Source organism: Prosopis cineraria, unplaced genomic scaffold (genome assembly GCF_029017545.1).
Source record: "Prosopis cineraria cultivar Desert tree isolate PC_DT_omini unplaced genomic scaffold, ASM2901754v1 PC5, whole genome shotgun sequence".
Lineage (NCBI taxonomy): Eukaryota > Viridiplantae > Streptophyta > Magnoliopsida > Fabales > Fabaceae > Prosopis > Prosopis cineraria.
The window spans coordinates 5,060,616-5,084,068 of NW_026555336.1; the positions used below are offsets into that span (position 1 = coordinate 5,060,616).

Here is a 23,453-nt window from a genome sequence, read left to right on the forward strand (position 1 = left end):
TGATTACACATCGAAAGATTAAAAATGTTTTACATTTTTAAACATTTAACTTCTTAATAAATACCTTATATTTTTAAACAGAAAGAGTATTACTTTTAAGTTAACTCATATATAATAATATAATCAAATCAAATGAATGGGGAATGGTACCGAAGAGATTATAAGAGCAGGGATAGCATAAAACAAAGATGCGGATGCAAATTATTCTTGAATTAGAATGATAATATCCAACTCAATCATACCAAACTTTATTATTACTATTATTAACAAGGATTTTCATATTCTAATAGCGGAGAATTACAAATGGCTCGTTTGATAGCATGAAAATAGAGAGAAAAAAGTGAAAGTAGAAGTGAAAGTGAAATCAATATTTTGTGTGTTTGGTACATTAGAAGCCAGTTTTTTATAAAACTCAGTTCTATCAAAAACAGTAGAAGTGGGTACCATATCTCCATTGGACCACTTTGCCCCTAGCTTCTCCTCCTCCTTTCCTACTGAGTACTCACTGCGACTGACCCCCACTAGTGACGATGGCAGCGGCGGAGGTGATTCTCCATCAACGACGACAACATGAACATTAAACTTCACGAAAATATATAAGTTGAGTATAATATCAACAATGGGAAGCAATATAAAAGACCATCGCTTTTGATGGTAGAACTCAGGCTCTCACAGCCGCTATACTCATGCAAGAGGAGAAGGATCAATAAAGGGAGTGACGGCAAAGACAATTCTCCAGTAGCGTAGGAGGCACCATCAATTTCTTCCTTTGATAGTATGAACATTTGACATCAGCACATTGGCGCCATCAAGCAGCAGAGGCTCCGGTTCGTGAATCCCAGCCTTCGATTTTCTTACTTCGATTTGTGTTCTTGTCTTCTTGCCTTCGATTTCTTTGCGTTCTTGTGTTCTTTTGGATTTCTACATTTGATTCTTCATTTGATTTGTGCTCCTATAAGAGCCATGACCGGCAGTTTGAGATTGGTAGACCACGGTGGTGATCAGGTTTTATTTTTCAAATTTCAAAGGTATTTTAGTCTTTTTAAAATACAAACATCATATTAAATAAAATTATCATCTCATTTTCACCCACGTACCAAACATACTTTTAAAATCTACCTCCACTTTCATTTCTACTTTCACCTCTATCAAAACTCTTCCTTCATATCAAATGAGATACAATATTCTCCTTGGAACAATGAATACCAGATGTTCGGAGTTATTATAAGTATTGATTGAATCTTAAAACTCAACAGCTGTGGGAGCAGCAACATAAAGAAGCAACGTTAGGATGATGCAGAAGTGACAATTCCGGTCTTCCTCAGCTTTGCTTCTTTTTTTAAATCATAACATACATGAACTAGTAGTACAAAATGAACCACAAATGCTTATGTCAGTTGGCCAGAGTTATTTCCGCTTAGAGGGGCCCACTCTTTTTGTATTTGCCATGTCTTGATCTAAATTAGTTTGAATCCCATGAAGTTTTCACAACTCAAGTGAGACAGGCTCAGAATACTGAGTGGCCATGCAAAAACATACAAAGATAAAACAAACATGGGGCACCTATCTACTACTAAAACAAGAACATCTAAACGGAAAGCACACACCCTAATGTTACGAGCTAGAGAAGAGGACGACCTATATCTACCAGTAACATGTTGAGTTTCAGACACTCCAGATAAATTTTTCCACATTTTCTTCAACTTCATTTATCCCTCACATTCAATGATTACTTATACAAGGGCTGGTCAAGGACAGGGAGCAGAGAAGATGTAATATGGAATTATATAACAGAGAAGCCGAACTGCACAAAAACATTCTCTGAATCCAAACTATTGAATCTTAAAATTTGAAGGGACATTACACATTGATATCCTCTACTAGAACAGTTCCTCGTCCTCCATACTGAAACCCTGTAAATTACAAAGGCGACCTCCTAGGGCTACAAATTCCTGCATAGAAGGGCTCTTACAGAAAACAAGCATGACGTTTGATGACAGAGTTATTTTGTCCTCCCAACTCTAGTTTAACTAAACCATGCATGCCTCGTCACACACAAAAGAACCCGAAATAACTCAGTTTTTCTGTTGAGTCCAGATTTTCACTGTTTTATCAGTGCCGAGAGCACCAGAAGCAATCATGTTCTCTGTAGGGTGACATGACACAGATATAACAGCATCGGAGTGACCTTCCAATGTCTGAACGACTTTCCTCGACTGCAGCTCCCACAAGTATATAGAGTTGTCTTCAGAACCACCAACAACATACTTCCCATTTGTTATGGAGAATGCAGCGGAAATGCAGTATTTTGAATTAACATGGCCAGTGTAAGTCTTCAGAAACTTCCCGGTTGAGTAGTTCCACAGCCTCTGCAACATCAATAATGAAAACTTAACTTAATTCTGAAATAATAATAAAGAAGTTGTTCGCTTCTGTTGTAGTGAACCAAGGCAGAAAATTGACTATTAAGTCAAGGAACAAGAAACAAACAAACTATGCAAATGGCTGAAGGCAACCTCAGCAATAAATATCTTATGCATAAACTAGACTCCAATAGAGAAACTGAACATGAAAAACAACGCAGCAATGCTAGAAAATAAGAGTGTATGTCATATGCAGCCAACATATTCCAAAATGTAGGTTGAATTTAAAACTCTAGATCAAAATTAAAGTTCCCAAGTACATTCAGTAGTCAGGTATCATATCTCCATTTTTAAAACCAATATTATCAATAGCTCTGCCAGGATTCTGAAAGTAAATCCATCAAACTTGTGAATATAGCAAGACAGAGTACGAATCTCTCAATTTACACCATAATGGTCAATTCAAACCCAGGATTCAAAGTAGTATATGATCCTCCACAATGTGGATTATAAAATAGAAAAATTAACTGCATAATCAGCTCAGTTGCGTCTTGTAGAACACACATTATTAGCACTTTTTATTCTTTCACTATCTAATATGGAAAACAAACTGAGGAAATCTGGGATTGAGATATAATTAGCTCAGAACATCTTTCTTCTAACGGAGAAGGAAACAAATTATGAGGATAACGAAACCATGCGGAGTCAAATTAATTGGTTACCATTAAACAACAAATCAAACAGATTCTAACAAACAGAAATTACAGCAATTTAGGGTCTAGGCCTAGGAGTGAAATGGCTGTTGGCTCAGAGATTCTTGCTTTTGGAACTTTCTCAACACACAGGAAGGAAACAAACTTCTTCGATGAGGAAAGCTTACAAATTAAATAAGTCTGTCAACACTAATCTACAAAATTTGGAGATTCTAACAAGTCGAAATTGCAGCAAATGAGATAAACGAGTTTATTAAGCCAAATCTCGAAATAGCCAAAATGAGTCTATCATACGCACATGATCAATGTCATGAATGTCCCCATAAGGTGAAAAATAAACATGAAGAGGACCACGACGCATAAAGAACACGTATAGTCAGTCAAAAGCATACAAAGTCGTCGACAAACTAATGCTAATAAGATATAAACTAAACATATAAATTGAATGAGATAGAGAAACAAACTGAGTAGAAGTACCAGAGTGTTGTCCAAAGTCCCAACAAGAATAAACTTTCCATTGGGCGAAAATTTGACAAAGGAAACGGGAGGGTTCTCATCATCGATCAAAGTTTTCATACAATGCCCAGTTGAGGCATCCCAAATCCTACACAGCCCATCATAACTACTGGAAACAATGAGGGAGCCGTCCCGATTGAAATCCACAGCAGTAACGGGATCGGAGTGAGCCGGAAGGACCTTCAAGCACTTTCCGGACTTAACGTCCCAGACCCGAACAGTCTCATCGAAGGAACCCGAAACGATGACGTTGGATTGAGGATTGAAGTTGACACAGAAAACGTAATTAGTATGGCCATGGAGTGTTTTGATGAGCGAGCCCGTGGGAACGTCCCACAAGCGAAGGGTCTTGTCATCAGAGGCGGAGACAAGAAAACGAGAGTCGGACGAAAAGGCCAAATCGGAGACGCCCTGGTCGTGGCCCTGATACTCCTGCATAGGAGAGAGGATGAGGCTTTCGGAATCGGAATCGGATTTGGTAAAGCCATAAGTTCTGAGGGTCTTGTCGGCGGAGGAAGACGCAAGAAGACGGCCGTTGGATGAAAACTTAACGGCGGAGACGGCGCGCTTGTGACTAGTTAGGGTTTGCGAGAGAGTGTAGGGCTTGAATGACTCCAATCCGTCCGTCGACATTTGAGAGAAGATCTGACGAGGCTTTGAAGCCTTGCGCTTTGTGAGGGTTCAAGAATCTAACATCAACACCAAAGGAATGACTGAAGAATAAGGCCCGAGGCCAGCCAAGCCGTCCCGAAACAGAGCTCTAGCAAGCGACTACGGTAAATTTCAGGTAGGACAGTAGGAGGGACATAATAAAATTTAAGCTAAAGGTGCAATTTTAATTATTTTTTTAGGAGTGCTAACTTATAACGGAGTAACACAAATTCTCAATTTTTAAAAATAAAATATTTAGCATTTATTATTAATTTTACTTGACAGATGTTAAGTGGGACTCATAAAATTTAATTAAATATAACACATAACACTCAAGTTTTGCATCACTAAAAGTGTAAATTTAATCATAAATTATTTTTTAAAAAATACTAAATAGCTTCTCCTGTTGGGTAGTGTAAAAATAATTATCAACTATAAAAAAACTTATTATCTAAAACCTTTCAATTAAGTTTGATTAATTGTCATTTAATTTTGGACTTATAAAACATACAACACGTTAACCTTTTCAATCTTTTTAATTCATCATCAGTTTCAGCTTGAGAAAAAGTGTCTCAAAGAATTTTTATATAAAGATATTAAGAATTCAAAGAGTCTCAACGCATTAATTTAGTCATCAAATAATTTTTATAGAAAATGAATTAATTGAGAACTCTTTGAACTTTTTTTCTCAAGTTGAGACTGAAAATAAAAATAAAAATATTAAAGAGATTGATTCATTTTGGGCCTCATGAGTCTAAAAATTGGTCTCGTTTTCATGAATATCTTCATATAAGCACTATTTGAATCTATTCTTCTTAAATTGAAACTAATAATGAAGGTAAGAAAACTAAAGAAATTAACACATTGTAGATTTCATAAATTTAAAAATAAATAGTGATTAGTCAAAATTGATGGGAAGGTGTTGAGTGGTCCATTTTTTATAATAGAGGCTACCAAATGCTTCTTAAAAAATAATTTATGGTTAAATTTGCACTTTTATTTGTTGAAATGGAGTGCCAAATATCATTTCAGTCAGAAAATATGTGGGCCCTGCATGGCAGTTAACATCTGTTAAATAAAAATTAACTAAGACTATTGAATGCTTCATTTTTTTAGGTTAAAAATTTATTTCGCGCCACTTCATAATATAAGGTACTCAATATTTTTGAAAAAATAGTTGAGAGTTAAAGTTGCACCTTCACCCTAAAATTTATTATAAAATAAACAAATATCTTATAAAAAAATTTGTCCCCATTTTTTTAATAAAAGTAAAAAAAAAAAAAAAAGCATACGTGCAAAAGTTAAAGGAGAGACACGCAGAAAGAAACCATGGGCCTTTATTGCTCAAAGACATGTTTGGATAATATTCAAAAACACCTTTAAATCATATTTAAAATATATTTTTATCAAATTTAATAAAGAGTTGGATTCCCAAATAAAGAGCTTATCTCTTGACTCATCAAGTAATACGCAATAATTTTAATATTCAGATATTTGATGAACCATTACAAGATTATAAAAGTCTTTAACTTTAAACATAACTAGATTTTAATTTTTTTGTATGTTTTTTTGTGACCTTGTATTAAAAAATATCTATAATTTTATTAAATATAAATTAAAATCCAAACACAAGGTAAGCCCGGATGAAAACTAGAAAAAACTAGAAAAAGTAACAAAATCAAAAGTTGACAGTAATGCTAAAATATCCTCCGAGACAGTTGAAGCTGGAGCTCTTGTGCTGTAAAACTGGAAGAATAATTTTGGAGCACAGGAAATTTGAATACTTTGATTTTTAATGCTATTGTTGTTCAAGAATTTGCAGATCCCCAAAAGTACTCGCCAAAGGCAATTATCCACATGAGGTTCCCAATTCGACTCGATGGCTGCTCAAAGCACTCCTATCCTTGGAAGCAGGGACAAATCCATAGGCCAATACATGAGAGGCAAAAATTAAAAACTACTGAGAATATGGGTAACCAACACTAATTTTTACATTTTTTACTAGTAAAATAAAAACAAATTACAAGTGACCAATGAAATTGTCCCTGCTTGGAAGAGGTCAATACTTGAACCACATCTGTTCCCCTCCCCCCTCAAGAACAAAAAAGAAAAAAGAAAAGAAAAGAAAAAAAACCAAAATTTTAACATTAGATTTGGCTTTATGTTTCCTTTTCATGCAAAACAAATTCCAACCATCATCGAGTGTTCATTGAAGCGGCTGATTGGGACAAAAAGGGGATGAAGTTTTACTCGAACCAGGATCCAGATCAAGATATCAAACATCAACAAGCATTTGATTTTTTGTTCTATTTCTATCATGATTGTCTCTGGAAATGCGAGTGATCGTGGCAGAATCGCCTTGTTTATTTTTCCCATACTAGACTCATTAAAACAAAAATGTTCAATAGATCTCAGTGCTGATCTTTCTGAATGAGGAAAGAGATTAGATTTTTCTATTTTCTTAAAGAACTCACCGTCAACAAGATTGGTAGAATGGATCGAACTAAACCAGATAGCTTATGTGAGAAACAAGTGATTAATAGATTTCTCTTCTGAACATCCAACCAAAAGCACAAAGTTGTTCAGAGTTTAGGTGGTGATGATTGAGAATATCTCAAGCCGGAATTGCCCAGTTGAGTAATTTCCACATAAGCAGAAGATATTTCATTGGAATCTTGATTTTCCAAAAAGGTTTCCAGAAAAGATCAAGTTGCTCATATGTAGTTAAATTTTTGTAGCAATCTGAGACTGAATAAAACCCAGTAGAGTTGCCTTGCCAAATGAGTTTGTTGTCCCGCTTCCGAAGCACTGAGATCGGTTCAGAGAAAAAAGTATTCAATGGTGGAGTTGTAAAGAGCAAGGAAAGGACATTGCAGTTCCATGCAATGGGATAAGATTGGTTTAAAAAAATTGTCTCCCTTAATTTAATTGAAAACATACTTTAAATATATAAAATAATTTTCGCCCATTATTTCAGAAATTCGAGGAATTAAAAAACAACGGACGTCATATCAGCTACTTCATCCTCATCCTAATCAACATCATTGGCAGCATCCACGTCATATTAATCATCAGCCATGTCATCAACTTTCCTTCACGCCATGCTCTCGTGGTCAGTAATACTATTTCGTTTTTTTTTATTTTTAAGTAAAATTACAAACTCCAAAAAGCATTTACTATATTTTTTTTCCAACTAATATCTCATGAAGTTAATATTTATTTTCACTAAATAAATTTAGTTCATTAATTATAGGGATAATATAGTTAAGTTTTAAAGTTTTTTAACATAATTATAATTAGTATACCTAATCAACTTTTTTTAAACTATGTCAATTAATTATTTTCTTTTATATTTTAAAATGAAGGGAGTAGCTAAGTATCTACATCACACTCACTTCTTTTCTTCTTTTAGCAAGTATAAGGAATAGGAGAAATGCTTAGGTAAACTAGGTGCGTCACATTATTTATAATTTATTTAATTAAAATGTTTTAAGTAATTTAAATAAAATTCTGTATGATATTTCTTTAATTAATTTTACTCTTATAACATAATGCATATTTAACTTTTCGCATCTTTTTATTATCATTAATATTAAAATTAATTTATAGTTAATATCATCTAAATATTATTTTTTTAGATAGATCATAAATGATGTAATGTATTGAGTTTATTTATAAATTTTTCTAAGAGATAAATTCTGATAATATAGAATATCTCTGGATGTATCCCGAGTAATTAATAGCCACCTTTTTATTTTTTTTTTTTTTTTCTTTCTTTCTTCGTCCAAGGTCTGAAAGTTTCAATCCGGCCCGGGGCAGGGATGGAAAGGATGTCTGGACCATTTCCACCCTTTAACACAGGCTTAATTTTTTCATATCTCATCTCATTATTCGGGCTTTTCTTTATTTTGTTTGGCCCAATCTTTAGCCGAATCTTCTAACTAACTTCAAACGACATGATTAGACAAAAAAAAAAAAAAACTTCAACCAACATGACAAGGTCAAAAAGGAAAAAAAAAATATAATATGCATAATAATATGAAATTTAAGAGTAACTAGAACGAAAGTCGCACTAGTCATATAACTCAAGGATAATATATTATATAAAGAAAATTACTTGTTCGCAACTTTCGTGGTTTATACAAATTGTTATATCATATGAGTAATATAATAAGGGATAATATCAAAAATATAAAAATATTATTTGTAAGACATTAGTGGAAATAAATTGATAATAATAGCTTTACATGATAAATGCTAGTGTTTGTTAATGTTATGTACATAACATTGTGAAGCGCTCTCTCTCTCTATTTTTTTTTTTTTTAAATAAAGCATGGAAACTGCATTCACAAGGAACAAAACAAAAAAAATATAAAAACAAGGCAGAAAACAACAGCCTCAAAAAGACCAAAAAAACAAAAACAAACAAACTAATGACCGCACACCACCCACAAACTATTTACAAAGTGGCAAGTCAAAAGGAGTTAAATCATTAGAAAGGCTATAAACTAGCTTGGCAAAAAGGTCAGCTATCATGTTATTCTCTATGTACACAAAAGTAAAATGAACAATCTATACAACAACAACAAACCTTTATCCCACTAGGTGGGATCGGCTATATAGATTGCAAGACGCCATTGTGCTCTATCATTTATCAAGCTTTTAGAAATATTATTAATTAAGAGATCACGTTCAACAACTTTCAAGAGTGTTCTCTTAGGCCTTCCTCTACCTCTCTTAATCGGACTCAAAGTTATATGTTCCACTCTTCTCACTGGTGCCTCCCTTGGTCTTCTTTGTACATGCCCAAACCATCTCAACCGATTTTCTATCATTTTTTTCTCAATAGGTGCCACCCTCACTTTTTCACGTATGTGCTCATTTCGAATTTTATCTTTACGTGTATGTCCGCACATCCATCGTAACATTCTCATCTCTGCTACTCCAACTTTATGCTCTTGCTATCCCGTTAGAGCCCAGCATTCACTACCATTATAACGTCTATTGTCCATGTTCATGATAGATTCAACAAATTTTTACATTGGCTGTTGATGGCCTAACACAACCCTCCTCCTTTACCCGGGCTTGGGACCGGCTATAAACATAGGCGGAGTTAAAATGAACAATCTATCAATATTTTAAATCTCAAACTAACTCAAATGGTTAGACCGGTTGAACTATCACCTAGAAAAAAAAAATAGTCTGATTCAATCATTTGGCTTGTTCTAGCAATTGACCAAGTTAGTTCTTTTTAACCCAAGCGATTCTTGAAGACCCGAAGCAAAAACTCGAAATCTGAAGTGGCCAAACCATTTTGACCTGTTTTTCAATATATATGTATATAAATATTATTTTTTATTTAATTAATATATCACCGGTTCAACTACCAGTCTAACCGGTTGAACTATGAAACCCGTGACCCACTAATATTTCTGATTTATTATCCGGTCTGGTTTTTAAAACATTGTATCCCATTACCTATAGAAAAGTCATCTCATAAAATCAATAATACTGTTAAAGCAATGATATATTTGGTTGTCTTTTATTATGATTGTTGTGATAGCATACATACAATCATAAAAAACTTTCACAATTTAAACTTCTTTTGGCCAGCAAATCTAAGACTCTTGAAAATATCAAAAATTTTGAAAACAGTGGTTAGGACTCTTCCTAACTTTTGACTGAGTTATGAAGTTCTTTTTAAAACTTAAGTAGAACAATGGTGTATCATTGTCTCAAGTCTAAGAGTAAGAAGGTGATAGGAGGTAAATTTTAAAACTCATTAACTTCATTTAAAAGTTTAATAAATTTTTATTTTATTTATACTAAATATATATAATTTCATAATATATTTTTTCTCATTAATATTTAATGGGAGTAAAAGAAAAAACTTATAATAAAAATCTAATGACATGACCTCTAAATAAAATAAAACAATATTTATCTTTATATTTTATAAATAGAATTGAAGGAAGTAGTTTCTTGGGTTTTTTATAAGGGCATGCATGTTAGCTACTTTTACAAGATTATAATAATTAGTTAGAACTAGTTAATTGTCAAATTTTATAGACTTTTCAAAATTACACTTAAAAGTATCGTTTAATGCACCCAGACATGAATGGAAATAAAGAGATATAGAAAAATTTTTAAAATGAGTTGTAAATTTTATATGCTGTAGGGTCTTATAAAGACGAATAAAGGGAGTAATTTTTTTCCTGGATTAATTGAATTAAATCACTTCTAATCAAACTAATTAATATCCACATGGAAGGGTCAAAACTTAAAAGAGCAAAAGTTGCCCGTTCTTACATTCTGCGCCTTCAACTATCTCACCAGAGTCTGGAGGAAGCTAATTGTTTGTTAATCTTTGACTATTTCGTTTATCTTTCAATAATCACTCCTTTTGCTATGCTTTGCGCGAGAATGAGAGTGAAAAGAAGAGAAAAGTGGGAAGGAAAAGTGGCGAAAAACAACATTTTTCTTTGCTTGTCTATGATGAGAAATTGGAGAAGAAAAAAAGTGAAAGGAAAATAACATATTGGACTCATATATTTTTACTTTTAACTTTTTTTTTTAAATATGGAGAGATTTTAGGGAGAAAATTTCATTACTAAAGTTACCCACTAATTTTTTCATTAGCCTCTTGCTTCCCCTTCTTTTTATCATGATATTTGTAGTGTAGTTATATTTTGATCATGGACCTTTATTAAACATGCTATATATTTAATTTGTAGATTAATTAGACAAATATTAATTCTAAATTTTTAGGCTAATTTCAATTAAGTACCTTATTTTTTGTTGTAATTTAAAATTTTAATATTATTATATATTTAATAATTTAATAAATAAGATTTTAAATTGAATAAAATAATTTTTAATTATGTTTTTGTTCAATCAGATAGAAATTATTATATAATATGTTAAAATATTATATTTTATTACATAAATATTTTTATAAATAATAAGGTTATTATTGTCCATAAAAATTAATAACTTTTTCCCCTCTCTATTTTCTATCATTCAGCTAAATATAATGAGAGAAAATTATATCTCTTCACTTTTCTCTTTTGTTCATCTTCTCTCCTTTTATTATCTTTTTTTTTTCCTTATTTTCAGTGGGAGCTAAACACAACATTAGACTTCATAATAGGATTGCTATATACTTCTTCCAATCCTATTTATATATAAAGCAAAGGAAGAAAAAATTTTATTATCTTATTTATAAATTACATCATTAATTTTTTATCATAAATTTTTTTTTTCTCTTCTACTAAATATTCGTAAGAGAAAATATTAATTAAATATATATTTAATAGAGATAAAATTTAAAATTAGTCAAATTTTTAAACTTAATTAATTAATTTTAAAATTTTCTTTAGTTCTGATAAAATATATTAGAAATTACCCATAAATAAAAAAGTAATTATTTACTTTTATTTATTGGTTTGAAATATAGTGATGTGGATCTCCAAGCACGTGGCTTCTAAGAATGGATCCTTCGAAGTTATGAATTTCAATGAGTTTATTTAAAAAAAAGATTTTATTTTTATTAAAAAAACAATAAAATGATAGAAAATATTAAAAAATTCATAAAATTTATGAATATTAATTTCATAACATTTACTCGCTCTTCCCCTAGTCTTTTTATTTTCTTTTTTTTTAATGATTGTTATTCTATATTTTGTTCAGGAAAAAAAAGTTATTCTATATTTTATTAATACATTCATTCGCGCGTGTTAACGATCATGATTGATCAGCAAGTCAAATTTCTCAACATATGAGTAAGTTGTATCTGTTATAAATATTATGTCATGAATATCTATAATTTATAATTCTTAAGATTCATTTAAGCTTAATATCATAATGAATGGCATGAAAGGGGTTTGTTGTTATTATAATAGCTTATAATCTTTAAAGGTTACATAATGTACCATTATATGTCTCTTTATATCTTTGTAATATTAAGATAAGACTCAAATGGTTGGGGGACTATAAATAGAGGTTATGTTCAAAGTATATTTACATTAGTGAATAAGAATTTTCCTCCTTTGTTTTATTTCCATTTCAATGCCTTTTTATTGGGAAAGAACTAAATCTTACTAATAAATTTACAACAAATGTACTATCAAGTTTTGTTGAATTAGCAAGATATATCAATGCACCTATAGTACTAAAATATAGTACTTCAAGATCAATAAGTTCTTCATCTCTTTCTCGAGGACGAAAAGGATATTTTTTTCTCATCAAGAGATCTTACGACCATCGAAATAGTTAATGGACGTATTTTATTCATGTAAAATCACTTCAATATTTTTTCAATATAAATTGATTGATGAAGAAAAATTTCATTTGCTAAGTGCTTGATTTATAAACCAAGGCAAAATTTTGTTCTTTCAAGATCTTTCATTTTAAATTCTTTCTTTAAGCAATTAACTGCCTTTGAGAGTTCTTCAGGTGATCTAGTTATATTCAAATCATCCACATAAATAGTAATTATAACATATTTTGACTCATTTCTCATTATAAAAACATGTGGAAAGATTGGATCATTTTTATAACCTTAATTCAACAAATTTTTATTGAGACAGTTACCACATTCTTCCATATTATTTCAGTCCATAAAAGATCTATGCAAATGAATTGTATATTCTTCTTAAGGATCTTTATATGCTTTTGACAATTTGAATCCTTCAGGATTTTTATATAAATTTTTGTATATAAAGAGCCATATAAATAGGTTGTAATAACATCTATCAGGCACGTATCAAGTTTTCTATGTACTGCTAGACTAATTAAATATCTTAAAGTAATTGTATCTACCATAGGAGAACATGTCTCTTTATAATTAATACCAAGTTTTTGTAAAAATTCTTGCGCTACTAGTCATGCTTTACATATAATGACTTCATTTTTCTTATTTTGTTTTCGCACAAATACTCATCTATATCAATTGGCACTACATCATTATGTATTTGGACTATAGGTCTAAAAACTTTACGTTTTAAAAGTGAATTTAACTCTGCTTGAATTGCATCTTTTCATTTTGGCCAAACAGTATGCATAACGCAATTGAAAGGAGGATATATCAAAGGAGATAGAACAAAACATATTTCTCCAAAATTTATTTTCACTCATGAACTTTTAAAGAGTGGTGATATAGATATTTAGTAAATTCATTTATGTGACAATCTTGCAAATTTGTTTACTAAGACACTACTAACTTTGACATTTGAGAAGTTAGTATATGGTATTAACATGTGCAAACTCAAAGACATAAAGTGATGATGTCACTAAGGAAAGTGAAATGATATTGTTACAAAAGAGAGACCACAGGGAGTAAATATTATGTGACACTCTTTTTTTCTTTTTAAATTTTTGTTCCACTAGGTTTTCCTGAAAAGGCTTTTAATGAGGCAATATTAATAAGTATTTAAAAATATTGTGTACTCTTTTCTCTTCACTAAGTTTTTATTATATTAGATTTTTTCTAGTAAGGTTTTAATAAGGTTTAATGTTTATTATGGACATCCAAGGAAGAGTATTATAAATATTATGTTACGAATACAAATAACTCATAGCTTTTATAATTCCTTTATTTTTAATGCCCTAATGAATGTCATGAAAGGAGTTTCTTGTTGTTAATAGTTTATAACCTTTAAAGGTTATATAATGTATCATTATATACCTCTTTATATCATTGTAACATTAGAATAGGATTTAAACAATTTGAGGCCTATAAATAAATATCATATCCAAAGCATATATACACTAGTGAATAAGAATTCTTATCTATTATTTTATCTCCATTTCTTGCATTATCTTGTTCTTCTTTACTTTTTATATTAACTATATTTTACAATAGTATCATGATAAAATGATGTAAAAAAATGGTTTTGCACTAATTGATCTTTTTCTTTTATAACAACCAAAACTATATTAAATTGTAATCAACAAAATAACAAGAGAAAGAGATCAACTAAAAAAAAAACAAAACAAAAAACCACTAACCCCAGAAACTCAATCGATTTTTTCTAAGGTAGGAATGTGCACAAAACCTAATCCAACCTGAACAAACTCAATTTAGGTTAAAAAAAATAGGATACAAAATCAAACCAACAGAATTGAGTTGATTGGTCAAACTGAACCAAGTTCAGACTAAGCCATCAAACTACTTAGTCTGGTCTAACTCAGGCAATATCTATATGGTGTACAATACCATATTGTTTTATAGGATTAAAGGGTAAAAATACCTTAAAATTTTTTCGCAAGAGGCACCTAACATCCAAAATTTTTTTTGAAGTAATTTTATCATGAAACTTTTAAAAAGGATGCAATATTGACTTACTACTTTTAAATATGTGAAACTTTGAAAATTAAAAAGAAGCTTGACCAAATAACTTTACACATGTCCACCTCTCAATCCTATACCTCTTCTTCTTCAATCATTCTTTAACCTATAATATTTTGAAAATTAATCACTCAATAATCAACTTAATAATGGGTAGTTTAAGTAGGATTTATGAAGCACTTGGTCAAAGAGGGATAATGAGTGTTTTAGTTATAATTTTAACCATAAATTTGGATTTGAAGTGAAGTTGGATCATTTAGACATCAAAGGCGGAGAAAAGTAAGGAGAGAAACCTATGTGTCACATGTAGCGGCGTGTGGATGGTGTGCCATGACCCACAATGCCATAACTTGGTTGTGAAAAGGTACAATTATATATCATATTTTAACAACTCATTCACATTTAATAAGAAACAATTGATGAGTCGACAAGTTTTAAAAAAGAAAAAAATAGATATATTGTAGTCTTTTCTCATTTAAAATTATTTTTAAATTAGTCCCCTCATAAGAAATAAGATTATTAATAGGAGGGATGATAAGTAAAAAGAAGACAAGATAAAAGAAATATAAAAATGCAATTATTTGAGACTTGAGATAACTTTAGAATAATATTCATATAACTATTAATTCAAGATATAACTGGCAACAATTTGATTATGACTTATATTTTTAAAGTAAAAAATGTTTTGAGAAATTAGTTTATAATTGGCTAAAATGATGCCAATTATTATAAGCCGAAATGATGTTAATGTATGAATTCTTTTAGGCTAAACTGATGCCAATGCTATAAAATTTTGTAGACTTAAAGGATGCCAATTATTATAAGATGAAATGATACCAATATCATAAAATTATTTGTAGTCTGAAATGATATAAGTATTTTGATAATATTGCAGTATGAAATGATGAAATCGTGCGTGTTTGGATGCGTTTTTAATCAATTTTTTCACTAAAAAAAATCAATTTTTTGATTTATTAGCCAAACACCTCAAAAATAAAAAAAACAATTTTTTGCTTATCCAAAAGCAATGGAAAAAATTACAAAGAAAGGTCCAAAAAAAAAGTCACAAAATTTTATAAAAATAAAACCAAACTCTCTTCTCTTCTCTTCTTTTTTTTTTTCTTAGTAAAATTCAAATTTTGAATCTTCAAGAAAGTTGCTAGCATGAGTTCCTGTTAACCACCACCATTTACTTAACACTTACTATAAAACTAATTTAAATAAAATATTAATTGGTAAAAAATTTAATTTTAAATTTATGGTCATTATAAAGATTATTGCATAGGTCCAGAAAGAGAGATATTTTGTGTCACTTGTTACATTACTATATTTTTTATATTACCAAATTTCAAGAAAGTGCCTAACATCTTCATCAAATATAACTCGTATTTATAATGTCATTAGAGATTAATTTATATATTATTATTTTTATTAGTTATTATAGAATTGATGTTTGGTATTTAAAAATTAAATATTTCTCTTTTATTAAATTTATTTGAACTAAGATATATTGAGTTATTCATTTACATAAATTAAAATTGTTAATATTAATATAATTTAAATTTTTGTAATTAATTAGATATATAATTTAAATAATATATTTTACTTTTTAAATAAAATTTAGCAAATTTAATAATATTATATATAAATTTATCAATAACTTAATTTTGAAAAGCAATGTCTTTTATGGTAATTTATACAGTTAAAATTGATTCTGGATAAATTATCCAAATATCTTCAATTCTATTAAAATAAATTTTAAAAAAATAGTGTCCAAACAGATTGTATTATAGCATAATTAATTATGATTAAAATCTACTATTTAATCAATTATTTTTATAATTTATTATATCTAACTGAAATTTAAACGGGCACATTATCATGATATGCCTACCATCAAGAATCTTGTGGTTGGTAATTTATCAAGCCCTTGAATACCTTCCTTGTCCTTTGGCTAGGGTAGATGATTGGGAATGATATTAAACCTTTGAGCCCACGTAGCAAGAAAAGGGGGCCTTGACCTGGGAGAGCTCTGTAACCTTTGGCTAGGTTACATCTCAAGTTGTCTCAAGTTCGGTTAGAAGTAAAGGTTATAATGTTTTTATGTTTGGATGATTGTTTGATTTGTGTGTGTGTGTGTGTTTTTTTTTTTTTAATTCCTATATTCCATATTTGTAAACTTTTCAAATTAGTTTTTTTAGTTATTTAGGCTTTTGGCTCACCTTGCAATTTAATATTTTCATGTATAGATTCTAAGGGTGAATTGTTGGGAGGGAGACTTGGGGCATGAATTAAAATGTTATTTTATGTTGGCCTTATTTTGTGCATTTGATTTGTTTATTGCCACATAGGGCTCATGTAGTCTGATTTCTATTGACTAACTTTAAATTTTAATTGTTGAAATCTTTAATTAATTATATGACTAGTTGTTAACATCTAAAATTTCATATTATTTCATCACATTTTTTTAAATTTTAATTTATTTTAGCTCAATTGTATGTATTTTTATTGCCCAAATTAAAAAAATACATATTTTGTTTTGGTTTATATTCTTATCTTTAATTTAATATTTTGACTTAATTTTGTGTTATTTTGATTTAAGATTTGATTTGTTACATTTTTAGAGCTTTGTTAATACTTTTGAAAGGATTTTGGATGAAAAAAATAAGTGCAAAAAGGATAAATTTTGTTAATTGCAAAAAAAGTTTAAAATTGTCAAAGTCATCAAAAAGTTGTGACTTTCATTTGCGATTTTCGCCATGTCAAAAAAAAACGTTACATTTGGTTGGTCAAGATATATATATATATATATATATGCTGAGAGCTCAACCTAAAACGTACTTTTTAAACTTTGAGCAACCATTTAAAGCTTTGTGTGCTAGGGTTTGGGTATCAGAAGAGTTGGGTTTAAAAGAATGGAGTTTTAAAGACATTTAGAGTTTATTTTCTTTAGTTTTTTTATTCCTCTTCCCTTTCCTCTCTTATATTCTAATATGGGTTCAAATATTTTGTGTATTTATATCTTTTGGATGATTATGAATAGCTAAAACACTTTGTTTTAAGATTATTTGAAACCCTTGTATAGACTAACACTATGTTCCTCCTCTCTTTTTGTAATTAATGATATGTGTGTGTGTGTGTGTGTGTGTGTGTGTGTGTGTGTGTATTGATTTTACTCTTTTCTTAATGCTTTTAAGTGATTGACCACCATTTAGATGTTAAATTTACTTGATTGATGCTTGAGAGGATTCGATTGAGTGCAGAACTTGGATAACATAGTGTAAGAATTTGATATTTGCATGTTGAATAGATAGTTTTTCTAGCAAGATAGAGATATATTTGTTAGCCTTGTATAACTATATTAGGGTTGGAGTTAAAAATTGAGTTTTATTAATTGTAACAATAGATTTGGTAATTAATTTAACTAAACACTTGTTTATAACTTGAGAGACCTTGTCCAAGTATTTTTAGGACTTTAAATTAGCATTTATTTTCATTAAAAGCATTTAGGGGAGGAGGTGATTTTAGTATTATGAGATACAAGGAGAATAAATAATCTTAGGTCCAAATTTATTTTTGAAGTTTGTGAATCAATTTGTTTCTTTTATTTATCAATTTTAATTTAGTTTGCTACATTAACTTTCACCTAGTTATGTTTTGCTTAATTTGATTCAATTTGCTTAACCTTTTATTTGATCACTATTTTTAAACAAATTTTCGAAAGAACGATACTTTATTTTTATTATATTATTTATTATGATCCGTGCACTTGTGATGAGTAATACTACTTTGTATTTTTGCACATGAAGATGAATGCTAATAGACAAGGCTGGATGCTTATGATTTTGCTTAGAATATTATGGATCTACGATTTTGTTTCGATATAAATGAAAATTTGGATTTATGGCTGGTGTTTTTATAAACAAGTTTAATTCTTGTATCATGGTAATTATTAATTACATATTTAAAACTTTAATTATTACAATAATATGTCAGGTGTCCAGATTAATTAGATGGAGTGTTACACGTGGAGTGTGAAAATTGAGCATTAATATTCACAAAATAACGTGGTTTCTTATAATTTTTATATTTTATTATGATTGATATTGATTTTAAAAATTTTAAAAAAATATTTAATTTTATTTTAATTGTTTGAGGTAACTTAAATTAATCAAATGTTTATATTTATTTGAATATAAAAAAATTTAAAACTTATTTAACTGCTTAAGAAATTAACTTTATTATTTAAAATTAAAATCACTTCTAAGTTTCTTTCACGTTTAAAATAGACGATATAGAATTTCCCCAAAAAGAAATACTTTTTAGACTTAACTGTTTTGTTTGGCCAGAAACTTTTTATATACTTAACTAGATTAACCAACTTATTAAGGAATAAATCTTCCCTAATCTAGAATCAAGATGAGAAGGAAGAGGTAACGTTATCTCCACATGTCACGCATTGATTGGTGGGTGGGATATTCCCACAGGAAGATTAATCCACGGGAAATATCAGAAATTCAGCAGAACAGATCGTCGTTTCACCGTCACACGAGGTTCTTTCAAATACGAAAACAACAGACTTAAGAAATCAATATTGTTCCAAACTTCGATTCGAACTGCTGAGCCATTCGTTCATATAATATCACAACCAGTCGATGGACGACAAACAAACAAGTCTGCTTCAGCTTCAGCTTTGGCTCTGAGCTGTGTGTGACTCTATCTCTCTACTCTTGAATCGTCCTGCTCTGTAATGGAGCTTCCTCTCACACTCACTCCTAACCATTCAGCAACCACATCATTTTCTGTAGCCCTCGCCCACTGCTCCTCCAAGCTCTGCGATTTTCAATCCAGGAAGAAAAGGACTTACTTTGACGCCACTAGGCTCTCTGTACGCTGCGTCAAGGCTTTAGCTGAGCAAAGTGGCGATGCAATCGAGGAGGGAGAGAACCGGGTCGGGTTCACTAACCCGGCTATGGAGGTCACCACATTGAATCGGACTTTCAACGACGCTGATTTCCCCGTTTGGGAAAAGATTGGTGCTGTCGTCAGGCTCAGCTATGGCATCGGTAAGCAAGCTTCGCAGTCAAACTTAAAAGTAAAACCACGCTTTTTCATTATTGTTTGCTGTAGAAATGAATCAAAGAAAGCTTCTTTTTTCCTGAAATAGTTAATATTCGAGTTGGTCGAATTGATTTTATGTGATGTTTGGTTTCAGGGATATACGGGGCCATGGCTGTCGCGGGGAGTTTTATATGCTCGATCACTGGAATCGATTCCATGGGCGGTTTCCAGCTATCAATAGATGCAATTTTGGAAGGACTCGGCTACGCAGCTCCTCCAATCATGGCTCTGTTGTTTATTCTTGATGTAAGTTCAATTATGGTATAAAGTTCTCTTCTTTTATTAGTAATTGTATTTCCATGTACTGTGGGAAACATGTGAGATGTTGGGGACATTTGTAGGAAAAAAGAAACTTTGGTTTTTCTTTGCTAACTTACATGCATAATCTTAGGATGAAATTGTGAAGCTATCACCTCATGCTCGTGCTATCAGAGACGTGGAAGATGAGGAACTATGGAGCTTTTTTTACGGGATGTCCCCTTGGCAGGTAATTTTTTTTTTTTAACAGGTTGACGCTCTGAGTAATCTTTATTTTAGTGCAATTATAAAGAATAAGTGGTTTATTTGATTTTACTTTGCAGTTTATACTGATGGTTGCTGCAAGTTCTGTAGGAGAGGAGCTCTTCTACCGGGCTGCTGTTCAGGTTTGTAATTTGTTCAGATGCTTTGATTGGTTTCATCATATCTGCTTGGTGATGTCCTTGAAATATCTTGAGATAAACTTTGATTTCAAAACCTGATTTTGAGTCTTGTTTATTTGTAATCCTGGTTACAGTTGGCTAAAGTTATTAATTCGATAGTGCCAAAAATAAAAAGAGGGAGAGAGAGATATGAATAATTTTTAATTCAACGGAAGGTAACTTAAGTCACCCAGAAAATTGTAGCCTTGATTTACTATTATGAATCCCACGTCGAGGAGCTTGGTAAGAAAAGTGGAGTTTATTAGTCTAAGGGGCTCGTTCACTTAATAAACTAGTATTTTTCATTTTGATTGCTTGGCATAGTATGTCAGATGAATAATTTATTAGTGAAACTCTACAGGGAGCATTGGCTGATATATTCCTACGTGGCAGTGATCTAATAGCTGATGCTCGGGGAATGGCATCTTTGGTAAATGTTCCATTCTTTTTTCACTTAAGTCAATCTTATTTTGTTAAGCTTTCTTAATTCGAATTGTCTTGTTCTTCGTCATCATCAATCGAATGACATGATTTGATGTTTTTGCAAGTTGCAGACAGGGGTATTGCCTCCATTTGTTCCATTTGCTCAGGCATTTGCTGCTGTGCTTACTGCTGTCCTTACTGGTTCTCTCTATTATGTAGCTGCCTCTCCTAAAGGTCATCTTTTGTTATCGTTATTCACCCCCCCTCTTGTTACTTTGCTTAAAATGAATCCAAAGCTGATTACTTAATGCTGCTAACAAGTGTTCTTTCTTTGTTCTTAATTTTTATTTCAGATCCTACTTACATCGTAGCACCGGTATTACAATCTCGCTCAGGTCGTCAAGATTTGAAAAAAATGTTTGAAGGTTCAATCCTTTTTCTCCTATTAGCTAAACATGAAGGCTAACTTAACTTGCACATCTGTCCTGTTTCCCATTGTATTTGGATGTTTACTTTGTTCAAATTATTAATCGTGTACTTGACAGACTATTGACCTGATTTATGGATTTTAGTATTGCCCTTTGTGGCTGAGTACTGATACACACACACGCACGCACGCACGCACGCACGCACGCACACGCACACAATGAAAGTCTCAAGCAGTAACTAGTTCTTACCTGGTGATGAGATTAGTTCTAGTTGTCTTCAACGGATATGAAGATTTAGGCTGTTTCTCAGTTGTTAGTTGTCAATCAAGGACATAGTTAAAGAAAGCTCCGTTTGGTTGGGAAATGAAATTCTAGTGGGATTTTCTTATTGTGGTTTACTTGTACGCTTTCTACCTTTGTTAATGTCTGTTTCTGGTGTTGCAGCATGGTATGAGAAAAGGCAAATGAAGAAAATATATTCCCCACTTCTGGAAGGATTGTTGGCCCTCTACCTAGGTTTCGAATGGATCCAGGTAATCTTAATTTGCTTATTCTCTGTACTTCACTGGGAAAAAAAATACATGGAAGAATGACAACTAAGGATCTCATCAGAAAATTAATGTCAAATTAGGATCTTACCATAACTTAGTCCTTAGCTCCTATCCATAATATAAGGCATTTTCTAGTAGCATCATTTCCTCCAAAATATAAGGCGTTGGGTAGTTCTTATAATTTTTTTCCAAATATACCTTTGATTTATTATTTCTTTTGAAAAGACAGTCCATTAGAATTTCAATTGTTATTAATAAGGCATGGAAAGATATGCAGTTTTTTAAAAAATTAAGGTTGCAACTAACTTTTGTTAAAATCATAAAGTAGTTATCTATACCCTATATAGTGGACCAGAGGGAGTAGGTTCCTAAATTCAATACTCATCCTGGTAGTGAAAATCTTTAAAAGTCCTGATTTGGTATTAACCTTTTTAAGAGGTCCTTAGTTGTCATTCTCCCAGAATTGGTTCCCTTCAAAAATCTGAATATGACACCCTTAAACTTCCACGCCTCAGCTTTTAAAGCCTTGCATCAGTTTCCCCTTAATGGAGATATAACTTCACATCCTTCTCCTGTCACTTGCCTTTTTTCCATTATTGGTCTTAAGTGAACAATGGAGACAATGCCACGTTTTAATGTTGGAAGGTGGAAGTTTTAGAGGCTAAGTTTTGGGTTTCAAAGTGAAAGGATATTTATTTGTGAATGACACCCCCACCCACACACACACTAATGGCTCTTTATTGTAATGAAAATGTGACAGACAAATAATATTCTGTCTCCCATAATCACGCACGGCATATACTCTGCTGTTATATTGGGGCATGGCCTTTGGAAGATACATTACCACAGGCGTAGACTGCGTCAAAGGATCCAACAGCTCAAATTTGAAGAAGAACGAAACGCCAAGTAAATTTTGAAGTTGTGCTCTCTCTTGTCATCTTCTTGAGTTGGGCAGAGAAATGTATAGCATGTGTGAGAGTTGTAATCATGTATATATAGGAAAGTTAAGTGTACCATGAATAGTAGCCCAAGTCTTCACTCATACTGAGTTTCTTTATTACACAATTTTGTTCAGTGTAAGAACACCTTGTTGGCTAAAATGATGGAAGAGGAAAACGCAATTTTTTTTTTTTCTTTCCCGTATTCAATTCTTCTTTCGACATGAAAAGAACGCAAAACTTTGTTTCAAGGCAGGTCATGTCAGAACCAGAGAACGAAAATTTTGAGTGGTACGTAACGAAACAGATTGCTCTGTTTCAACTTGTTCACATCAGTTCATCAGGAGCCAGGAGGGACATGATGCAACATGCTACATCCTGGCTAAGTTCTATTCTTCCTTTCACTAGTTCCTTCAAGATTGAAACATAGTTCTTTACCAAGATGGACAAATTTGTTAAGAGAAAATGATAATTAAGAACTTCATAAGATTATTAATTATAATTAGGGACTTTGAATTGTTAAAATTTTTAATAATAAATTTTGGTCCTTATTTTGAATTAAAAACATGAGTTTAAAGTAAAAAAAGACATTATTCAAATTATTATTATGGATTGAGATTATTGTTAATCTTAGTTTAAAAAATCAGGGTCAACACTTAGAAATGGAATTAACAATAGTCCCTATCTATAATGTATAATAATTTCAGCAAACCTAACCCAT

At 31.1% G+C, this 23,453-nt stretch overlaps 2 protein-coding genes across 3 annotated transcripts; one reads left to right on the plus strand and one right to left on the minus strand.

Moving 5' to 3' along the window:
- Positions 1-1,766: 1,766 nt before the first annotated feature.
- On the minus strand, positions 1,767-4,376 carry LOC129310650 (COMPASS-like H3K4 histone methylase component WDR5A). Its single transcript, XM_054952560.1, has 2 exons — positions 3,554-4,376; positions 1,767-2,369 (listed from the first exon to the last, which is right to left on the minus strand). Exons 1-2 carry the CDS (start codon positions 4,223-4,225, stop codon positions 2,076-2,078), a joined length of 966 nt encoding a protein of 321 aa, XP_054808535.1. The 5' UTR covers positions 4,226-4,376; the 3' UTR covers positions 1,767-2,075.
- Positions 4,377-19,134: 14,758 nt separating this feature from the next.
- On the plus strand, positions 19,135-22,928 carry LOC129312117 (uncharacterized). Of its 2 annotated transcripts, none has more exons than XM_054954710.1 (9): positions 19,135-19,657; positions 19,807-19,958; positions 20,104-20,199; positions 20,294-20,356; positions 20,754-20,822; positions 20,941-21,049; positions 21,169-21,240; positions 21,688-21,776; positions 22,555-22,928. In XM_054954710.1, the coding sequence occupies exons 1-9, from the start codon at positions 19,342-19,344 to the stop codon at positions 22,702-22,704; spliced, it is 1,116 nt and encodes a 371-aa protein (XP_054810685.1). In that variant the 5' UTR covers positions 19,135-19,341; the 3' UTR covers positions 22,705-22,928. The 2 variants fall into 2 exon arrangements, with proteins under 2 accessions (XP_054810685.1, XP_054810686.1); XM_054954711.1 differs by having other exon boundaries at positions 19,138-19,657; positions 20,947-21,049.
- Positions 22,929-23,453: the final 525 nt, after the last annotated feature.

Excerpts from the sequence above, each read along its gene's own strand:
- LOC129310650 (XM_054952560.1), bottom strand. The coding sequence starts at position 4,225 with ATGTCGACGGACGGATTGGAGTCATTCAAGCCCTACACTCTCTCGCAA. Across the intron at positions 2,370-3,553 it reads GGACTTTGGACAACACTCTG|AGGCTGTGGAACTACTCAAC; the intron begins GTACTTCTACTC and ends TTGATGTTGCAG.
- LOC129312117 (XM_054954710.1), top strand. The coding sequence starts at position 19,342 with ATGGAGCTTCCTCTCACACTCACTCCTAACCATTCAGCAACCACATCA. Across the intron at positions 19,959-20,103 it reads CTCTGTTGTTTATTCTTGAT|GATGAAATTGTGAAGCTATC; the intron begins GTAAGTTCAATT and ends GCATAATCTTAG. Across the intron at positions 21,050-21,168 it reads TGTAGCTGCCTCTCCTAAAG|ATCCTACTTACATCGTAGCA; the intron begins GTCATCTTTTGT and ends TTTTTATTTCAG.